The 19845-nt window shown below is 27.3% G+C and overlaps 3 protein-coding genes across 25 annotated transcripts; 1 reads left to right on the forward strand and 2 right to left on the reverse strand.

Moving 5' to 3' along the window:
• Window positions 1-15: 15 nt before the first annotated feature.
• Window positions 16-10163, reverse strand: LOC122573669 (AP-1 complex subunit gamma-1). Of its 21 annotated transcripts, none has more exons than XM_043740346.1 (17): window positions 9143-9739; window positions 8656-9051; window positions 7951-8057; window positions 7531-7592; window positions 6827-7019; window positions 6586-6732; window positions 6181-6496; window positions 5645-5662; window positions 4578-4988; window positions 4265-4495; window positions 3956-4177; window positions 3706-3833; window positions 3357-3603; window positions 2980-3235; window positions 2744-2904; window positions 2576-2668; window positions 16-2487 (listed from the first exon to the last, which is right to left on the reverse strand). In XM_043740346.1, the coding sequence occupies exons 3-17, from the start codon at window positions 7968-7970 to the stop codon at window positions 2386-2388; spliced, it is 2607 nt and encodes an 868-aa protein (XP_043596281.1). In that variant the 5' UTR covers window positions 7971-8057; window positions 8656-9051; window positions 9143-9739; the 3' UTR covers window positions 16-2385. The 21 variants fall into 21 exon arrangements, with proteins under 21 accessions (XP_043596281.1, XP_043596280.1, XP_043596282.1 ...); XM_043740345.1 differs by having other exon boundaries at window positions 8656-9064; XM_043740347.1 differs by lacking the exon at window positions 8656-9051.
• Window positions 10164-10566: 403 nt separating this feature from the next.
• LOC122573676 (ADP-ribosylation factor-related protein 1) lies at window positions 10567-13119 on the reverse strand. Of its 2 annotated transcripts, XM_043740368.1 has the most exons (6): window positions 12356-13119; window positions 11989-12250; window positions 11745-11915; window positions 11595-11676; window positions 11347-11518; window positions 10567-10786 (listed from the first exon to the last, which is right to left on the reverse strand). In XM_043740368.1, exons 2-6 carry the CDS (start codon window positions 12079-12081, stop codon window positions 10687-10689), a joined length of 618 nt encoding a protein of 205 aa, XP_043596303.1. In that variant the 5' UTR covers window positions 12082-12250; window positions 12356-13119; the 3' UTR covers window positions 10567-10686. The 2 variants fall into 2 exon arrangements, with proteins under 2 accessions (XP_043596303.1, XP_043596304.1); XM_043740369.1 differs by lacking the exon at window positions 12356-13119 and having other exon boundaries at window positions 11989-12298.
• Window positions 13120-13785: 666 nt separating this feature from the next.
• Window positions 13786-18430, forward strand: LOC122573673 (vesicle-fusing ATPase 1-like). Of its 2 annotated transcripts, XM_043740361.1 has the most exons (11): window positions 13786-13976; window positions 14205-14263; window positions 14488-14576; window positions 14917-15141; window positions 15215-15842; window positions 15924-16148; window positions 16232-16531; window positions 16650-16940; window positions 17012-17196; window positions 17284-17442; window positions 17505-18430. In XM_043740361.1, exons 2-11 carry the CDS (start codon window positions 14252-14254, stop codon window positions 17620-17622), a joined length of 2232 nt encoding a protein of 743 aa, XP_043596296.1. In that variant the 5' UTR covers window positions 13786-13976; window positions 14205-14251; the 3' UTR covers window positions 17623-18430. The 2 variants fall into 2 exon arrangements, with proteins under 2 accessions (XP_043596296.1, XP_043596297.1); XM_043740362.1 differs by lacking the exon at window positions 13786-13976 and having other exon boundaries at window positions 14246-14263; window positions 14488-14582.
• Window positions 18431-19845: the final 1415 nt, after the last annotated feature.

Here is a 19845-nt window from a genome sequence, read left to right on the forward strand (position 1 = left end):
ACTATTAATACAATATTTTTCAAAGAGTAGTGGAATAAAAATACATTTTATTTTCACACCTTGAGTCTCTAGAAAGTATATATACAGCATCTTTATCATTATTCAATATCCTCACAGTTGATTTATATATATTTATATTTATAAAACTAATATAATATTGAGAACAAGTAGGCAGAGTACACCCCACTGAAGGGCTGACACTGTGTCACAGACTTTAGGACAAGGCCACTCAGAAACACACCCACCTGTTCTAGAATTATACACCGCATTCATAGCGCACAACATATAAGGGACGGAGCTAAAATGCATACAGTTATACTGATAATATACTTTTACTAGTATGTTATGATAATTATGCTTTAAAAGAAATTTAGGAAAAAGAAATAGTAAAAGAACATTTTGTTAACTTAGTTATTCAAAGTACTAGACGTTTTATAATACTAAAATTAATTGCGCTTAAAAATCTACATGTTCATACAATACTATTAGAATAAAGTAAATTAAATACAATTAAGTACAACTGTATCGTAACTTCATTTACATAAAATCTTGAAAAAGGTGAATACTTGCAAGTAAGATCTGCTATTGCTACTTTTTACGCAATTTATTGTGTACTGTTTCGCATGATTTAGACGCACATTCATCATCAAATATTTACTTCATATAGGAAAAAATAACACGTATAAAAAGATATGAATTTTTGTTTCAAAAGGTTCAATTCACTCATACAATTTTCAAATCCATTTAATTAAGATTAAGAACTAAATCTTTTTACTTCTCTTAAATTGAATCTTACACATTTTTACATAGTTAAATAAATCCTATAATAAAAGGAATGTAAAAATACTTCTTCATATCATAATTTTTACTCTATTTTTAGTTAGTTCATAAAGAATATTCAAATATATGTTTTTTTCAGAAATTATGTATTACAAAACGATATTTATCAATAACAATAATTTTAGATTTTGTGCATGATGCTTAAATTATTTAAAGTTTTATGTGAATTTAATTTTTTTATGAAAAGAAAATTTGTTAATAATTTTAAGTGATTTAATAAATGAACATGTTTATATAAAATAATTTGACAACCAGAATTCAGCCCTCCAATGATATCATATACTCCAAATACATTCAAAACAGTATAAACACCACCCATAACAGACGTAAATATGGGGTATAGCAAACGTACACGCTACATGTATATGTATTTATGTGTAACCCCCTTCTCACTTAAAAAAACTTTTCGTGAAACAAGCAATGTTCCTCTATAAATTGTTGACGTGTCAATTTTATCATAAACATATGTAGTAAAGAACCCCATTTTACATTCCTCGTAATAAGAATTTAATTACTTCTATGTTACTGTAATTATTTAATTATTTACAAGGCAATCGCGTCCGTTTATTACTTACAAATATAGTAGAAAAGATCAATTATTACAACGAGATTTAAGTGCTTGTCATTTATAATCGGGCAGCAACATTTTTAGGGGCAAACACCTTTTATCAGTATTATTAAGTGAGTTTAATAGTTTCTCTTATGTATCCTTTTTTTTCGTATGCATTTTTTATTTTAATTATTCTATACGAGAAATTATACGCTAAATCAGAAGCTGTAAGATTAGAAATCCAACAGATCAAATAACAGTGTTGCATGTAATATTGTTTTATCTGTCTATTATTCAGTTAGAGAAAATATTTACACATCTCACAATACATGCAGCATAGTACAAGAGAAATTTTACATTCCTTTCTTTCTTTTTTTGACATTTAATAATTTCATTATAATAATAAATTTTACTATTTTTGAAAGACTTCAAAATAAATATCATACCATCTGCTCAACAAGCTGCTAATTTAAATCAATTACAAAACTATTTTATGATAGTTAAAAAATTATTTTATAATGGAAGTAACCAATTTATTAATAATACTTGTTTTAAAAATACTAAGAATGGTTGTTTATTGTATAAATTTTTAAATATTTAAAAGATATTTTATTATGTTATTATACTCAACAGTGTAAAATCAGAATTTAAAAACAATTTATACACAAGCATATTTGCAAAAATCATACTTACAAGAAATTACGTCCTCAGCTTTCTATAAATATAAAATATGGCTTGTGAGCAGATGAAAAATTTGCAGATGTATGTTAAAAAAAAATGTAATTCATCATAGATTTGAATCTTATTAGATTCAATGATTATTTCTGACGAATTATTAGATCAATCAATCGGTAAACGTTTTTGCCAAACGTGTCATTTTACCAATATATTTTCATTTTATCTGATGAAAAGATGAAATTGGGTTTCAGTCTATTTAAGACTCAATTAATTATTTAGACAGGCATATGTACAATTGTCTTCCTTAATATATTTTGTCACTGCAATGTTAGGGAAGGAAAATTATTTACTTCCGTTTGTTCCAAAACTGGTCCTGTTGGTCCAGTGTAAGATATACGTAATCTCATTCTTAGAGGTACCTAAATTAAGAAAATATATGAGTGATCAATAATAAAGCAAAATACATCCGTAAAATTTTTTAAATAGAATACTGTCATATGAACTTACTTTGTTGATATTTGTAACTTTCAATACTTGAGTAACTTGTCCAGAAGGAGGAATGACTGTGCTTGATGGTGACAACATTTGTAGTTGGAATGTCTAAATAATAATACATAAAAAGTAATCCCCATGATTCTTTATATTTAATAACTGTAACACGAAATTGACTACTACCTTAGGAACTGCTGCTTGAAACAGAAAATCAGTTAGTATAGCACTTCCAGAATTTTGCGCTGACATATTAATAATTAATAAATCAGCAATATCTGGTGGTCTTTCCAATTTGAAGGTTATTTTAAGTCCTGCTTTATCCAATACAATCATAGAAAGTGTATCTAGAGTTATAAAATAAAATGAGATTTGTACAGTATTAGCAGTAAGAAATAAATATTTGATTAAGTTGCACAAACCATTTTGAATTGATGATGAATTAAGCAAACCATCCACTAAAAAGTTTGTTGTGTTAGTGGGACTAAATATTTGTAATGGCGTTTGTGCCTGTGGCAGTGTAGATGTAGATGTAGGTGCACTTAAATCCAAACTACCAAGTAGATCCAAAAGATCATTATTGTTTACTGTATTTGTTGAATTAGAAGGTGGACTTTTATTTGATACAGAAGATGTCATTCCTAAGTCGGCGGTTCCCAGCAAATCTAGAAGTGCACTCTAGAAAAATATAAAAAACATTAAACTCTGTTAATTAAATATACAAAAATTTCATATATTTTGCTGTGCAGATTATTTAATTCAAATTATAATTCTTATAAACTGTTCGATGCAAACTTACTGAATCAGATGGTGGAGTACTCGCTTCCAAAACTGAAGATTTATCTTCTTCTGGTTCTGGTTCACCATTTACCATACCAATAATTCCATTAGCTTGTGGTCTAGCAGTTTCCATAGGAGGCATTCTTTCAAGTAATGCAGGTCGTAAATGGTCATATTTTCTGAACAACTGTGAAAATTCGATACCTCGTTGTTGCAATTCTATATGTAAATTGCTTCCAAATGTATCAATTATTTGACGAATTTTTCTGAAATACATATAAGGCTTATGTAAATAATTATTTAAGAAAAATAAATGCAAAACATAATAATATAGTACCAGTAATAATTACTCATTCAGCAATACTTACTCATTACCCTTCTGAAATCTTGTGCTAAGTTTTGTGAGAGATAATAATGTATATTGTTTCGTGACTACTGTATTTTGTGGACTCCAGAGTAACCTTTGATAAACATCAATAACTTCATCTTCTGTTAACTAATAATAAAAGAAAAAGATATACATATATTAATTATTTAATACTTTTTAACTATCTTAATTTTATCATAAAGAATGGAGAGTAAGCATATACAGATATAGATAGTGTCCAGCATACGTACATTGACAGGAGTATCTATATCTTCTGATGGTGGTCCATATAGTAATAAATCACCATATTCACCAATACACCATGTTGCTACTTGAGCCAAAGGTTGCTTATCGGATGTATCTTTTTCCAGTGCTCTCCACAATGCACTGACAGCATAGCTTTGCTGTGATTGGGTTTCTGAAATTAACTGAATGGTGCATGCTACTACATCATCTCGAACATAATTACCAGCCTAGAAACAAGAAAATTACAATGATGAAGATTGAAAATAACTATAAATTGTGAAATATATGTAAAATTAATGTAATAAATTTCATACAGCAACAAGAACTTTGAATAACGTTTCAAGATGCCAACGTTTATTTGGTGCAAATCTTTCGGCAGACATTACTATGTTACTACTACATTGCGCTTTAAATTCTGGATCAGCACGTTCCAAAAAAAGTAATAACTCTTTCATCATGTTCCTAATATTGTTTGAATTTACAAGTGCAAAACTAAGTTCCATAGCTCGTCTTCTAATCGATACATCCGGGTCTTTTAGACACTCCTGAGAAACAAAAAATGAAAGAAATATTCAGTAATATAGTAATATCAAATATAAAGATATGAAATAACATGATAAACATTACCAGGATTGTTGAGCGATGTCTTTGTACTGCACTTGTATCTACATAAACTGTTTTTAATAACGTATTCAAAGCAACATATCGGATGTTCTTATCGTTATTTAATAAAAATCGACCTAATATATTCACTGCTAACACTCTCAGTCCACTTTCAGATTTTATATCCATAATAGATAATACAGTTTCATATAATATAGTGTTTCCAACATTTTTGCTAGTTTCTGTATTAGTTGCAACTTGTGCAAGTATATCGTTCATTGCTTCGGATGCATCGATATCATTACGTCCCAAAATTCGAAGGAGACGTAATATTTTTACTTGAAGGAACGGATCAGATACTCCAGATACATCATGTTCTGGAGAATATCCAGCTAGTATCAAATTTTTTAAGATCCTCACAAGATTTGGCACAATCTGAAATAATAATTTTATTTTTATTGAATAATATATTATTTACACAATTTTATGTAAACAAAGTTTAACCGAGAAATCTGTAAACATATACCAATAAACAAATTATAATAGAATGACAATGCATAGTTCCATTAAAAACTTTTATGAAGTTATCAAAAAGCAATATTTAATTCTAGATACAAAAATAAAGATATACATTGTTATATTTAAGAAACTGATATAAGCTGCTAAGAAAGATCACAAAGTAACATCAATTATATTACATTATTTGTGCACAAACAGATACATCTTAACATCCATAATATAACTAATATAACTAGAAAGATATTCAATAACTGTGCCTCATATAATTAAAATACATTCTTATACAAACATATGTTCAATAAAAAAGTAAAATATTAAAATGTTATTTATAAAAATTCAATTAATATTAAATATGCATTTATTGAAAGTATTTCATGTTATAGGTACTATAATTTTAAAATACATGCACGTGTTTTCATATTACATTATTTTATATTGATTTTGTATTAGTAAATCATTTAATATAAATAATCAAGTATCTTCAATAAAAATTACATAGAATAAAAGATAAAAATGATATCCTCAAGAAGCATAACATGCAAAAATATAAAAAATGCTCGTATGCTTTTTACCTCTCGATGGCCGCATTCCTAAAGAAGATAAAACCATACTTATATTATGAATATCACTATGAGCAAAGAATTATTAAAAAATAACACTTATTTAAGATTATTAATCACATTTGAAGCTTTTTTATGAAATATTTTATATATATTAAGACATTTGTGTTTTATCAACAGATACATTTATGTCCTTTGTTATAGCACTGTTATTAATAAAATATAAGTAAAATTATAGACTACACATTCTTTTCGATAATCTTTTTTAGTAAATGTTCAATTTGCTTCAATATAACAATTTTTTCACTAGGAGTATGAGTTCAATACTCTGGTTAACTGATAATGCTACTACGATCTAGCTTGCAGCTATTAGACTAGCAGACTAGATATGACAACATTAAAAAAAATTAAATTGTATTAAAAAAATAATATATAATGTTCTTTGATGCAATGACAAAATGTTTGTAATACTAGTCACAAACAACTAAGTATTTTACTAGTTTTGATGTAGTATCCCTCTATCACTTATTAAAACATGTAAAATTTACCTTTTTAAAATGATTCAATGTATCAACACTGTTTTCACACATTTCTGTAATAAGTGTGACACCTGTAATTAATACACCATGGTTTTTCTCTGTAATTAAACTACGAGTAGCAGGTAGAAACATTTCCATTAACTCTGGTACACGTCTAATAATTCTGAATGCACAAAGTGCTGCTTTTTTTCGAATATATGCATTTGCTGACTTCATTAGCCTTTCAACTTCAGATGCCAAATCCCTTGCCATTTCTGGTGATGCAATTGCACCCAAAGTACATAATGCCAAACCAATAACAAATTGTGTGGAGCTATTTAAATCACTGCAAGAGGAATTAAATGTTTAAAATATTAAAATACCCTATTATACATACTTTTAAAAAATATTAAAATAATTTTAGCGAATTATTACTTTTTTAAACAATTTGTAATTAAAAGATGAACATCTTGTCGTTCATCTAGCAGTAACATTGCACCTAAGTAACCAATTCGTTTGTCTGTGAACCTTGGAGATGCAATAAGTTTTAGACATTCTAGTTGACCAAAATGAGCTGGATATCTACAAAATTAATAGAATTTTTATTTCTAATAAAATAAAAAATATTAAATATACATTGTTATTAATGAATATAAAGAGAAAATTTAATACAAACCCAAGCATATGAATATATAAAAGTTTCGCAATATTGCGACATCTCCATACACTATCTTCTTCTCTGAATGTTGAACGAATATAAGCACATTCCTTGTTAACAACTGTCCTTTCTTCTGCTGCAGTTCTAGCAGCTCTTATTTGTCTGATGAGATCCCTCAATCGAGTTGGTGCAGGCATTCTAACTGTTGAGACTTTTAAATTATAACATGTTATCAAGTTTAATGTTAGTAGGATTTAATGAGTTAAATGCTCAAGTTATGAATAATAATTGCAGAAAATTATTTTGTATGTGAAATACAAGCAATGATATGGAGCAATATTTAATTCTACAGGAGGAAATTATATAATAGTAAAGTTTTATAACAATGATATTTTTTTAAAATTATTTATGTTCTATTCTTATATCACCCTTCTATTTTTTCAAAGAACATGATAAATATTTCAATGTTACTTATTATTTATTGAAAAATTAAATTATATTCATTATTAAAGATAATCAATTCAAATTAGATCAATGGAGATAATTATGACATCTATTTAATTAGAGTTTTAAGTTAATATTATAAAAACATGAGATATTTTTTAAGTTTGAGGCATGTAATATATAGAATTAATAATAAGCATATAAATTACAAAATACTATAAGAACTAATACAAGTATTCATCATATATTTATTATAAGTAAATATTGCACTCTCTTACCTCTTTCTACTGCTTCATTAAATGCTTGTTTTATGGAGGCCATATTAAAGGCTGGATTAAACCTGCAATATACACACCCATGCTATTTACACACACAAACCATTTACATACCATTTTGTTTGTTGTGCAATGACACTCATGATACGATTCCAATTATTCTATACTTGCTTTAAATGAACAATGTGTTTTTTTCAAGCAATATTACAAAAGACTATTGAAATAACATATTTTCTATCATTGCAATAACAAATTGTTCTTTTAATTAAAACTTAAGAATAACTGTATTAAAATTAGTATAGTATTAGGAAAAGATCTAAAAGATTAGCAGTAATTTACATTTAATAACATTTTCATATCTTTTCATTATATAAGGGAATACTGTTATGAATAATTAACTCAATGTTAGAAAATATATATTACCCGTGTTCTGAAGCATTCATGGTTCTCAATGATGTTCTCAAATGTATATGACGAACTTCAGTAATACAAATGAAGTATAGATGAGTATGGAACACACAGTTTCCTTCCTATTGAGAAAAGGTCACGTAATATTATGGACAATTGTAAAATATTATTTGCAAAAACTTTAAACAACTACAAGTATAAAATAAATAAAAATAAGTTGATGTTCTCTACCTTTCCTCTTGAAAAATTTTTAATCATTAATTTAATAAAACCATCATTATATAAAAATAGTACAAAATGAAAAATATATTAAAATTATAATATAACAATATACGACATAAGAACCAATTAAAATTGTATTTACATATCACATAATATAAAAAGTAAACATATATATTGTTTTTGTATACATTATAATTGTTTAATTGTCTTTCACAAAGGGGATAAATAAAAGTAATTATGAGTAAAAAATACGAATATATTATTTGTATTATGATTTTAGTTTATCAGTAATTTGGTACATACAATAAAAGCTTGAAAGTTTGTATATAAAAGACAAAAACAAATACAATATCAGGTTCTTTGTTGAATAGAGAACATAAACTTAATATTCTATTTTAAACGCGTTGTAAAACGTGCATATGAATACAAAATAACCGGTTTCGCTGGCGAAATCTAAGTAGTCGATCAGAAGAGTGCAATGCATGCAATGGATATTACCTAGTTTTTGAATGTCATTCGACCAGAAATTCACGTGCTATAAAAACGCGTCGCGGTCGTACGCTCGTACAACTCGACAGCATATTGTAAAACGTGTAAACCGGTTATATAAAAGATCGTTCGCACTGAAGGGCATCGAACCAAGGGTTAGTTTTCTAGCTGTCAAACAGTACCAGTCAAGGACGTCGTTTTCAGGAAACTTGAGATCCGGAAATATCTAAACGACGTTTCACGGCGTACGTATGAGACGACACGAAGACGCCGTCGAATCTATCGTCGTCGTATCGCCCACCTTTTACACGTAACGTCGTATGACAAATACGGCGAGATATGCCTCGCCTCCTAGGGCGCGAGTTGTGCGCCCTCACTCACTTCTGCATAGTCTCTATTCTGCACCTGGTATATCGGCCTGTATCGGTTTACATATACGGTTTGCATTCCGAGTATTTCGCTCCTAATTTGACTTTATATCGTTGACAATACGTACCGTACGAAACGTTTGATTCACAGTAAGGGGTTAATCAACTGGGAAAAAAACCATGGACATAGTTAAACGTCCACAGTCGTTTAGCCTATCACACGACAAACACTCTTCACGATGGTCCGCGGTATTCGCACACCAAAAATCAAAATGGCTACCCATTTTCACTGACGTTGTTCCTGATAATACCGTGGCTTTTTGGTTAGTGTTATCGTGACCATTTTCTACAATATACATTCCTTACGATTGAAACATCAGTGAACGGATATAACAATTATTCTTTTCCGAAATTCCAATTGTTTCATTATACTTGTACTATTAATTCCAACTCTCTTATTTACACTTTTGCTCAACGTAGTGAATAAAAATGATGTTCATTTCTAAAGCGCGAAATTTGTACTGTTTTGTTCAATCGAAAGTTTATGATCCATTTTTCCTCCTATGTTCCGATAAGGTGTCTTTATTGAGAATTTTAGTGATGCGTATTTTCTCATTGAAAATAGAATTTTTTCTTTCTCTCTCCCTCTCTCACTCTTATGATGAAATATTAATATATAATTTGAGCGTCATTGCACAATTTGTATGAAAAATAATGAAATTATGATATACATATGTATATCTACAATATGTTAGCATGCTAAGATAAAAATACTTATTTGGTACAGATTCTTATTAGATATTCATTAAATTAAATTACATAATTTTTTGTTATTTCATTTGTACCAAATAAATTTTTCAATGAAATATAATTTTGTGATATTTCTCATAGAAGTAATTCTAATAATATAATTATATATACTGTTAATGTTATGGAATAATTTATATCACATGCTTGTTACAAATAAACATTTATTATATATATAAATAGTTTAAAGTGATAAATAGATTATCTGATTATACATAATTTATATATATCTAGAACTAATTTTTATATGAGATGTTAGAGATAATAAAGTCGTCACCTTCTATTCAATTCTGGTGGTAAAACACTCCAATCTTCAGATTCGTAATATGTCCACATGGTGCACTAAAAGATTATCACTAACATTTAATACTGAAATTATAAATCGTATATTGTCTAGTATACAACTGAAGTAACAGTTTTGAAGACTTTTTATCACCAACATGACAGAAGGGGAAATAAGGTGTTAGCATTATCTCTTATCTCAACTACCTTGATATCAGTAATACAGATCAGTTAAGAGTAATTGGGAAATTCATTAATTATACTAAATAAAGAATAAAAACTACTAAAATATCAATTGGTAAATGTAACAATTGATAATAAAGCTGATATTGAAGTAGATTAAAAAGCAATGAATTAAATAATAATAAATAAAATGTAAAAGAGCTATCTTTTACAAAATAAAAAGAGATATTAATATTCTGTTATCGTAAATATAAATTGACAGAGTAAGTAATTCAATTAGTACAGATTACAAAACAAAGTTTATTAGTAAAAATGTAGTTTCTAATGTAAATGTACAGAGTTTTTACATTAAAATACTGTTCATATATTAACTTATATGAAACAAATCAGGAATGTCTTGTTAGGACAGACAATTGTCATTCTGATTACGAGGGGGCCGAACGTCATTGTTTCTCTTGACACAATCCACGAGCCAGTGAATTCCTTCATCTATGCCATCCCTTTTGTATTGTATAAATAATTATATGATATAATTGTTTTAAATAATTCATAAATTTCATAACATGCACATCTTATCAATATAACATTCAAAATTATATAGTATAATTTGGTTGATAATTTATTATTTACATTAAAAATGTTTTATATTTTCATTAAACCTTATGTAATTATATGTATAAAAATAATATTTAAACTCAAATACTATTGATTAAGAAATTAGAAAATAATTACTATTTTAATTGTAACATTAGTAAATCATTACAGAAATAAACAATTTACAAATAAAATAGAAAATTGGCATGATATCATGTTATGAAGTTATTTTTTTTTACTTAACATAAGATTTATTGCATTCAACTTAAAGTAATTATTCTTTTTAAATAATTTTCTTTGTAATTTATATTTTATTCATTTATCAATTAGTCATTTATGTCATTACACTAGAAACTTAAAACAGTTATATGTAACTCATAAAATCATATTAATATAAATAAGTACATAATATAATTTAATTTCAATAAAAGAAAACAAAATTAAATAAATCTAAAAATTTACATACCCATTTAAAGCAGAAACAGGCATCACCATACAATCTCTTCTACCTATTAGGTGTGCATTTTGATTAAAAATTGGTTTTACTTCTCTAACACCCATACAATCAGGCACATCCTGCTTATTAGCTAGGACTAAAAGTGGTACACCTATTAAATGTTCTGACGATATAACTCTATCTGTAATAAAATATAAATATTTGTCCAATAAAAAATATTATAACTCAATGTATATTCTATTTTTTTCAAACTTTACCAAAAGTTTCTTTAGATTCAGGTATCTTTTCTCGATCTGATGAATCAACTATGTAAATGACAGCATGTGATTCTGCATAATACTATAAACATAAGATATATATAATTTCTTGCAATAGAATAAATAGGTATATATCAAATTATCAATTACCTTATCCCACAGTGATCGGAGTTCCTCTTGTCCACCAAGATCCCAGAAGTTAAAACGAACACCAGCTATATCAATTTTTCCAATATTTAAACCAACGGTTGTTGTAATTTTGCAAGGATTCATACCTTTGTAATTCTTTGTAAATTTTGTTTTCGCCGCCTCTAAATATGTCTATGGATTCAAAAACCATTTAGAAACGAATTTGTTTACTTAACCACAATTACACAGCTCTTTAATTCCTTACCGTTTTTCCTGCATTATCGAGGCCTAATATTAATATAAAATATTCATCTTTTTGCACAAGATACTTGTACAACCCATGTAAAAGTGTGTACATTTCAAAGTGCGATTAATTATCAAAAAATTTACGTTTCATGTTGTTTACATATCATGTTCGAAAAAAATATATATGTATGTATGGTCGTCCATGCAGATCATATGTTCTATGTACGTATTTTACATATATGTAGTATGAAGCCACAATGAGATTAATAAAAACAAATATACTGAAATAACGTACACATTATTAAGTGTAGGTGATATAAATTACACAATATATATGTACGTATTTTTTACGTACAAACTATATATATTGTAAAATAGATATTTACAATTTTAATTATCTGTTAACATATAACCTGAGAAAACATTATTATTTTATATTACTTCTTATTATATTCGCATTCAAATATTTATGCAATTTCTTCATTAACTTTTTATGTTCTTATCTTATTTTTTATCTTCAAGTTAAAACTTTACTAGTTCAGTCAAATTAGCCCCAAAATGGCCCAAATTTTGCAAAAAATCGTATCTGAAATTTTATTACGCAAATTTGTTAAAATCATATTCAGGAATAGATCCGATACGTTCTTGCACAGATTCTGTAAAAAATCTTCGAAGTTGCTGAAAACACATTTTTTGCATGTAACAATAAACGTAATAATCGATCCCCAAAATGTTTACAATAAAAGTCGTAGATATTAAAAATATCTATCAAATGAGATATCGAACGTTAAGATTGGTTAGCTCCTTGAGCCGTAAGCAAATAAAAACCGTTCAAAAACGCACTTTTTTCAAATGTCAATTATTCATGTAAAATTGAATATACGAAGTCGAAACTTTATATAAATGTAGCTTTTATCATCCTTAAAAAGTATACCGTATTTCGTTCCGAAATATTTATTAGTTTTTGCAAAAAGCTATTTGTCATATAAAAACACAACTTCATAAAAGTTAATTTTTACAATTTTAAGAAACCACACAGCAAGTGGCAGAGGCTTTCGCCATTCTTAAAGAGTTGTACTATTATGTACAATTCGAAACTAAGCGACTTTTTAATTATAAACTATTCGAAAATAACGCCATATCATTATGTCATATCATGACTTTGACAAATTCGCAAAGATATTTTCGATATTATATATTGTACTTCTACAATTTTGGATATGTTTGGGTTAAGTTCTGTAACAAAGCATAAAAATGCAACGTCAACAAAATCAATAATTCGTGCGGTATTTCAGATTTTTGTATCAAATGTTTCATTTTTTAATTTAATCATTGATTTCTTTAATGTTGTATTTTAATAGATTTTGACGTAGAATGGTCCGCAAAATTGATATGTGTAAAGAAGTTATATAGTTCTATTTCTCAGAAAAAAAACTATTTTAACTTTCATGTGTTCTCTATACATTCTTTTATAAAAAAAAAAATAATCACATCAAATTATGTTTTCCTTGAAACCACCTAACTTTTATCCAAAATATTTTTCATTAAAATTATTACTTACGTAATAATCGATTTTATATTATTATTACAATATTATTAAGACTATATGACTTATTTTAAGTAAATGGTAAAAAATTATGAAAAGTATTTCAGTTTAACCCAGTTGAGTAAACTCAGTGGTTTAGTTTATATTCTTTACTTTCAATCAGTTATTGTTTTCACTGTAGGATGGCGTTAAATGCAAAATCCTAATCACTTGAATGCAGCGTCTGTGGTGGCCGATTTATAAAACACAACTGCCAATGTTAGGACCTTTACCACATCCACAAGAGTCTCCAGATTTGTGTATACGACCATGCTCATACCCAACTGTAGTTGTAGATGAAACGCGAAGAAACATAAGACGAAATTCATGTGATATAAGCGAGTGGGATTAATACGACGTCATATTCTCTCAAGAGAGAAATTTTGTGATAACATCTTTATTTACACTGTGAACATATACAGGTACTGTAATTCGGATTTTTGGTAGTGAAAAATGTCAACATTTCAATTCCTTCATAAAGATGCGCTTTTGGGAATTTCATGACAGCGCCATTATGCGGCTAGTGTGAGGATTAAAATATATTAAAATGATGACATCCTCCACCACCAAAATTTCGACGAATTGCTGAACCTATGTATACATACTTATACTGTATAAGATCGTGATGATATTTCTATCCTGCATTGCAGGTCTCATACTGTGAATATAAACTTACTCCTTTCAATTCTATCAAAAAATGTCAGCAATGGTAAGTTTCAAATATAAAAGTGATTTAATACTTTGTTTTATTTATTTATTTTATATATTTTACGTAATAAATATACGTTGTATGTAATTGAACATATCTTTAAAAAGAATTTTGTGTCATTTCCTCCTTGCTCAATACTTCATCAATACCTAGGACTATGAAAGTGATATGCTGTCAATAAGTATGATTTACTTTTTTAATCGTAAAATTTACTTTTTTCATAGAGGATGAAAGCAGTAAGGTGTCCTACTGATGAACTTAGTATTACAAATTGTGCTATAATCAATCCAGATGACTTCCCAGATGATGTCAGGTAAAGGTATCTTATTAATTTATTGATTCGTTACCTATAATAAGATTTAAAGCTTAGGTGTTTATGTATACATATATGAATACATATATAGATTTTGATAAGACTTTAAACCAATTAAATTGAAATGTAATTTAATTTATCTTTTTATTTGTAATTATTATATATCAATCTTATATATAAGATATTGAGTACATATTGATAGATAATTCAAAATTTCAAATTTGTATAAAATAAACAATTTAATTTAATATTACGATAATAAGATGAAAGAATAATACAATTTAATTTAATTTGTAATTTAGAGTTTTAGAGATAAGTTTAACATGATTGTATTTTTTAGGCATATTGAAGTTACCACAGCACCAAATCATCATTTTGTATTTACTGTAAAACGACATCATGAAGTACCTAGGGGAACTGTTGGATTTAGTTTACCTCAGAGAAAATGGGCCACTCTTTCCCTTAATCAGGAAATTGAAGTGCGACCATATCATTTTAATCCTACCTCAAGTACAGAATGTTTATGCACTATTGTCTTGGAAGCAGACTTTTTACAAAAAAAATCGTATGTACATTACATGAAAAGTTTAAAAAAAATGGCACTAATGTAAGAAAATTTACGATACAATTTATTTTAGGACTACTTTGGAACCATATAACACTGATGAAATGGCTAAAGATTTTTTATTACAATTTTCGGGGCAGGCATTCACCGTGGGTCAACAGCTGGTGTTTCAGTTCAAAGATAAAAAAATGCTCGGCCTTGTAGTTAAAAGTTTGGAAGCTGCTGATTTATCTGCTATAAGTTCTGGACAAAATACAGTACCCAAAAAGACTCAAATGGGACGTTGTTTGGGTGATACTGTTATACAGTTTGAAAAAGCAGAAAATTCAAGCTTAAACCTTGTTGGTAAAGCAAAGGGGAAAGTCGTTCGCCAATCAATTATCAATCCAGATTGGGACTTCCAAAAAATGGGAATTGGTGGTTTAGATAAGGAATTCAGTGCTATTTTTCGGAGAGCATTTGCGTCACGAGTTTTTCCACCAGAAATTGTTACTCAATTGGGTTGTAAACATGTGAAAGGAATTTTACTTTATGGCCCACCAGGTACAGGTAAAACGTTAATGGCACGGCAAATAGGGACTATGTTAAATGCTAGAGAACCTAAAATCGTCAATGGCCCTCAGATTTTGGATAAATATGTTGGAGAAAGTGAAGCTAATATTAGACGATTATTTGCTGATGCTGAAGAGGAGGAGAAGAGGGTATGAAGATATTTTCAACCTTCATTAGGTGTTTTATACAAGTTATTACTAGTATACTAATAAACAAATATTCATTTTTAGCTTGGACCAAATAGTGGATTACATATAATTATTTTTGACGAAATTGATGCTATTTGTAAATCTCGAGGTAGTGTTGCCGGAAATACAGGGGTTCACGATACAGTTGTAAATCAGTTGCTCGCAAAAATAGATGGCGTAGAGCAGCTAAATAATATTCTCGTTATTGGTATGACTAACAGAAGAGATATGATTGATGAAGCTTTATTGCGACCTGGTAGATTAGAGGTATTCTTCTTAGTATCAAATATGCTTTAAAAATAATGTTCCAAAGACCATTATTTAATTAAGTAAAATTTGTATACATACAGGTACAAATGGAAATTAGCTTACCTGATGAACATGGAAGACTTCAGATACTTAATATTCACACATCTAGAATGAGAGATTATAAGAAGATATCACCAGATGTTGATTTAAAAGAATTAGCCACATTAACTAAAAATTTCAGTGGTGCAGAATTAGAAGGTCTAGTTAGAGCTGCACAAAGTACTGCTATGAATAGATTAATCAAAGCTTCTAGTAAGGTAGAAGTAGATCCTGCTGCAATGGAAAAACTTATGGTTTCCAGGACAGATTTTCTTCATGCTTTGGAAAATGATGTTAAACCCGTAAGTAATTTTTAATAAAATTCAAATGTTATTAACAGAAAGCTATAACTTTTATTTATATTTTATTATATATTTTTATTAATATTTGCATCATTGTCTAATACACTTTATGTTATAGGCATTTGGTACAAGTGCAGAAGCATTAGATCATCTTCTTATACGTGGAATTATTAATTGGGGCAAACCAGTGGCAGAAATTTTGTCTGATGGCAATTTATATATTCAAGAGGCACGCTCTACGGAAGGTTCTGGTCTTGTATCAGTTTTGTTAGAAGGACCGCCGAATAGTGGAAAAACAGCACTTGCTGCTCAAATAGCTAAAAATTCTGATTTCCCATTTGTCAAAGTATGTACACCAGAAGATATGGTTGGTTTTACAGAATCTGCAAAATGTCTTTCAATTCGAAAGGTAAATATAAAATGAATATTTTCTAATTATAATATATTTAATAATATTTGGTATATATATGTTTTTTTTAGATATTTGACGATGCATATCGTTCACAACTTAGTTGCATTTTAGTTGATAATATCGAGCGTTTGTTAGATTATGGTTCCATTGGACCACGATATTCTAATTTGACTTTACAAGCGCTGTTAGTTTTACTGAAGAAACAACCACCGCGTGGTCGCAAATTATTAGTTCTTTGTACTACGAGTCGTAGGTAAAATACTTAATGTTAATATAATGACACTTAAAGATAATAATACAATGTATATTTTTATTAATATAATTATCATACCCTTTCTAGACAAGTTTTAGACGATATGGAAATGTTGTCAGCATTTAGTACAACTCTTCATGTACCTAATTTATCTACTCCTGACCATCTCTTAAGCGTTTTAGAGGAAGTGGAACTATTTAGTAAAGATGAAATAGTATCTTTACATGCCAAACTTCTGGGAAAACGGTATGTCTTTATACTAAAAAATTATCAATATCGAAAGCATGATTTGTACATTTTTCTTTCAGAGTTTTTATTGGTATAAAGAAGTTGCTATGCTTAGTAGACATGGCACGTCAAGTGGAACCAAATTATAGAGTTTCAAAATTCTTATCAAAATTAGAAGAGGAAGGTGGATTAGAGTAATAAGTATATAAAGCTGTAATTATTTGTGTAGGAATGAATTAGATGTGATTTACAGAAGAATATATAATACGTACGTAACAAAGAAATTTGCATTTACATACATATGAAATCCATACTAGTCGAAAAGGTTAGGTACAATTGTGTAAGGTATATATATCATAGGAATACTTAAGTAAAACATTTTAATTATTTATAAATGTTATGCATATGCTTTATGTAAAAATGATATTTTCTATTATTTTTTTAAATTATTCTGTCAAACATACAGTATTCATAATTTTTTAATTGTATTTTTTTTAAGTACTTGATAACAATTTGCTTTAAAGTTCCAAAATAATTCCATTAATTTAAAAATATGTAAAATACACAATGTAAAAAGATGCAAATATAATAGCCAAGAAAAATGAAAATTTTCGTTAAGTGATAATACAATTAAATATGTGCAATAGATTATTGCATAAATTTTTAATTTTTAATTTCTTGTGAAAACTGTAAGTTTATTTTACATTTAACATGATATAGTATATAGTATCATTCACATATAATTTTATTATATATGAAATGGGCACTATGTGTTATATCTATGCGGAAATGAAATTTATATCTTTGCAAAAGATAAAGAGAAATGCTTCTTTTAGTTTTAATTTGTTAGTAAGTTTACGATAAAATCAGTTTACTCTATATTAGTAACATGTTTTCTAACAATGTTATAGCAATAAACATAATTGTTTATCTATTATCAAAATTTGTTACTTGTATTATAAAAATATATTTGTATGCCTTCACTTGTATGTAATGTATATCCATACAACAATCTGCTATGTATTTATTATTACTTTACAGTTTGTTGTAATTCTAGTTGTAAATGTATGTTTGTATGTATGTGCGTTAGTATTGATGTTTGTAGCATCTACAGTAAATGCCTCTTAAAGATAAACAAAACCATTCCAAGACGTATTTACTTTTTTTGCAATTGATAAGAAATATATGAAAAGATGAATATTTTCTATTAATCAAAGTTGAAAACGAATTTGATTTTAGATAAATTAATATTTAATTCTGAAATTATCGTGCATGTTATAGATAAGTAATTTATTTTGTGTAAGTTATTTAAATAATTTGTTTCATGTTACTTTCTCTATGTAGTGAAAATGTATTGAATAATTTCATTTAATTTGACATATGTATTTATATACAGTTAAATTGTCTACAAGAAAATCTGTATATCAATATTAAATATGTTGTTATACTTGATAAATATGTAATGTGAATCATATCTGTGTTAATATATTGCAATAATAAATTTATGACATATGTAATATGTGTAAAAGTAAAATAAAATCTGATTGAGTATAGTGATTAAAAATGTTATTATCTACCTACATTTTAGTAATTTATACATAAAAAATAAAACATAATAATAATCATAATGTCGCTCACTTGATATTACTCTTATTTTGTTTCGATAGTTTGTATACAAATGTGACTATATTACAATTAAAAATTACAAACTATGTAATTACATTAGCGTATATAATTGTGCAATAATTTTTAATTTTTATACTGATCGATTTTTAAATATGCATACAGTATGTTATAATAGTACAGCTTAAATTTTTCATGTAGTTCTTCATTGCATTGGGCATGTATCGCGTTATATTTATTATCTTATTTACAAATTTTACTTCATTTGTATTAATAATTAAAATTATGATGATATCTACTATTTAATTCAAATTATTTACATTAGAAGTATTAAAAATTATATTAAAAATCAATAGTAACAAATTATATTTGTTATAAAAACTATTTTATTCAAATTTTATTATAGCATGATAATTAAACATGTTAAAAGATCACTCCATTAATTTTAGTAGTTCTTTTTAACCTTTTAGTTACAACTTTGTATTAATATTTGAGGAAAAAAGAAGTTTACAATTGAAAAAAATATTGGGACATTATATACTGCTGATATATAAAAATAGTACACATATATTTTTGTGTATATGTCCTTTTTTTGTTAAATTTACTACCAGTTTTGTTAATCTTATTTTGCATATTACTAAATTTGAAAAATATAAGTAAAATAACAAATATTCAATCAAAGGTAATTAACAAAGCAGTATCCAAACTTGATGTCATCAATATTCCCTATTTCCCCATAAAGTTATCATACACTTCTTATCTAATACCTCATATTCTTTAAAGTAACATATACAATAA

This window comes from Bombus pyrosoma, linkage group LG12, assembly GCF_014825855.1.
Source record: "Bombus pyrosoma isolate SC7728 linkage group LG12, ASM1482585v1, whole genome shotgun sequence".
Taxonomy (NCBI): Eukaryota; Metazoa; Arthropoda; class Insecta; order Hymenoptera; family Apidae; genus Bombus; species Bombus pyrosoma.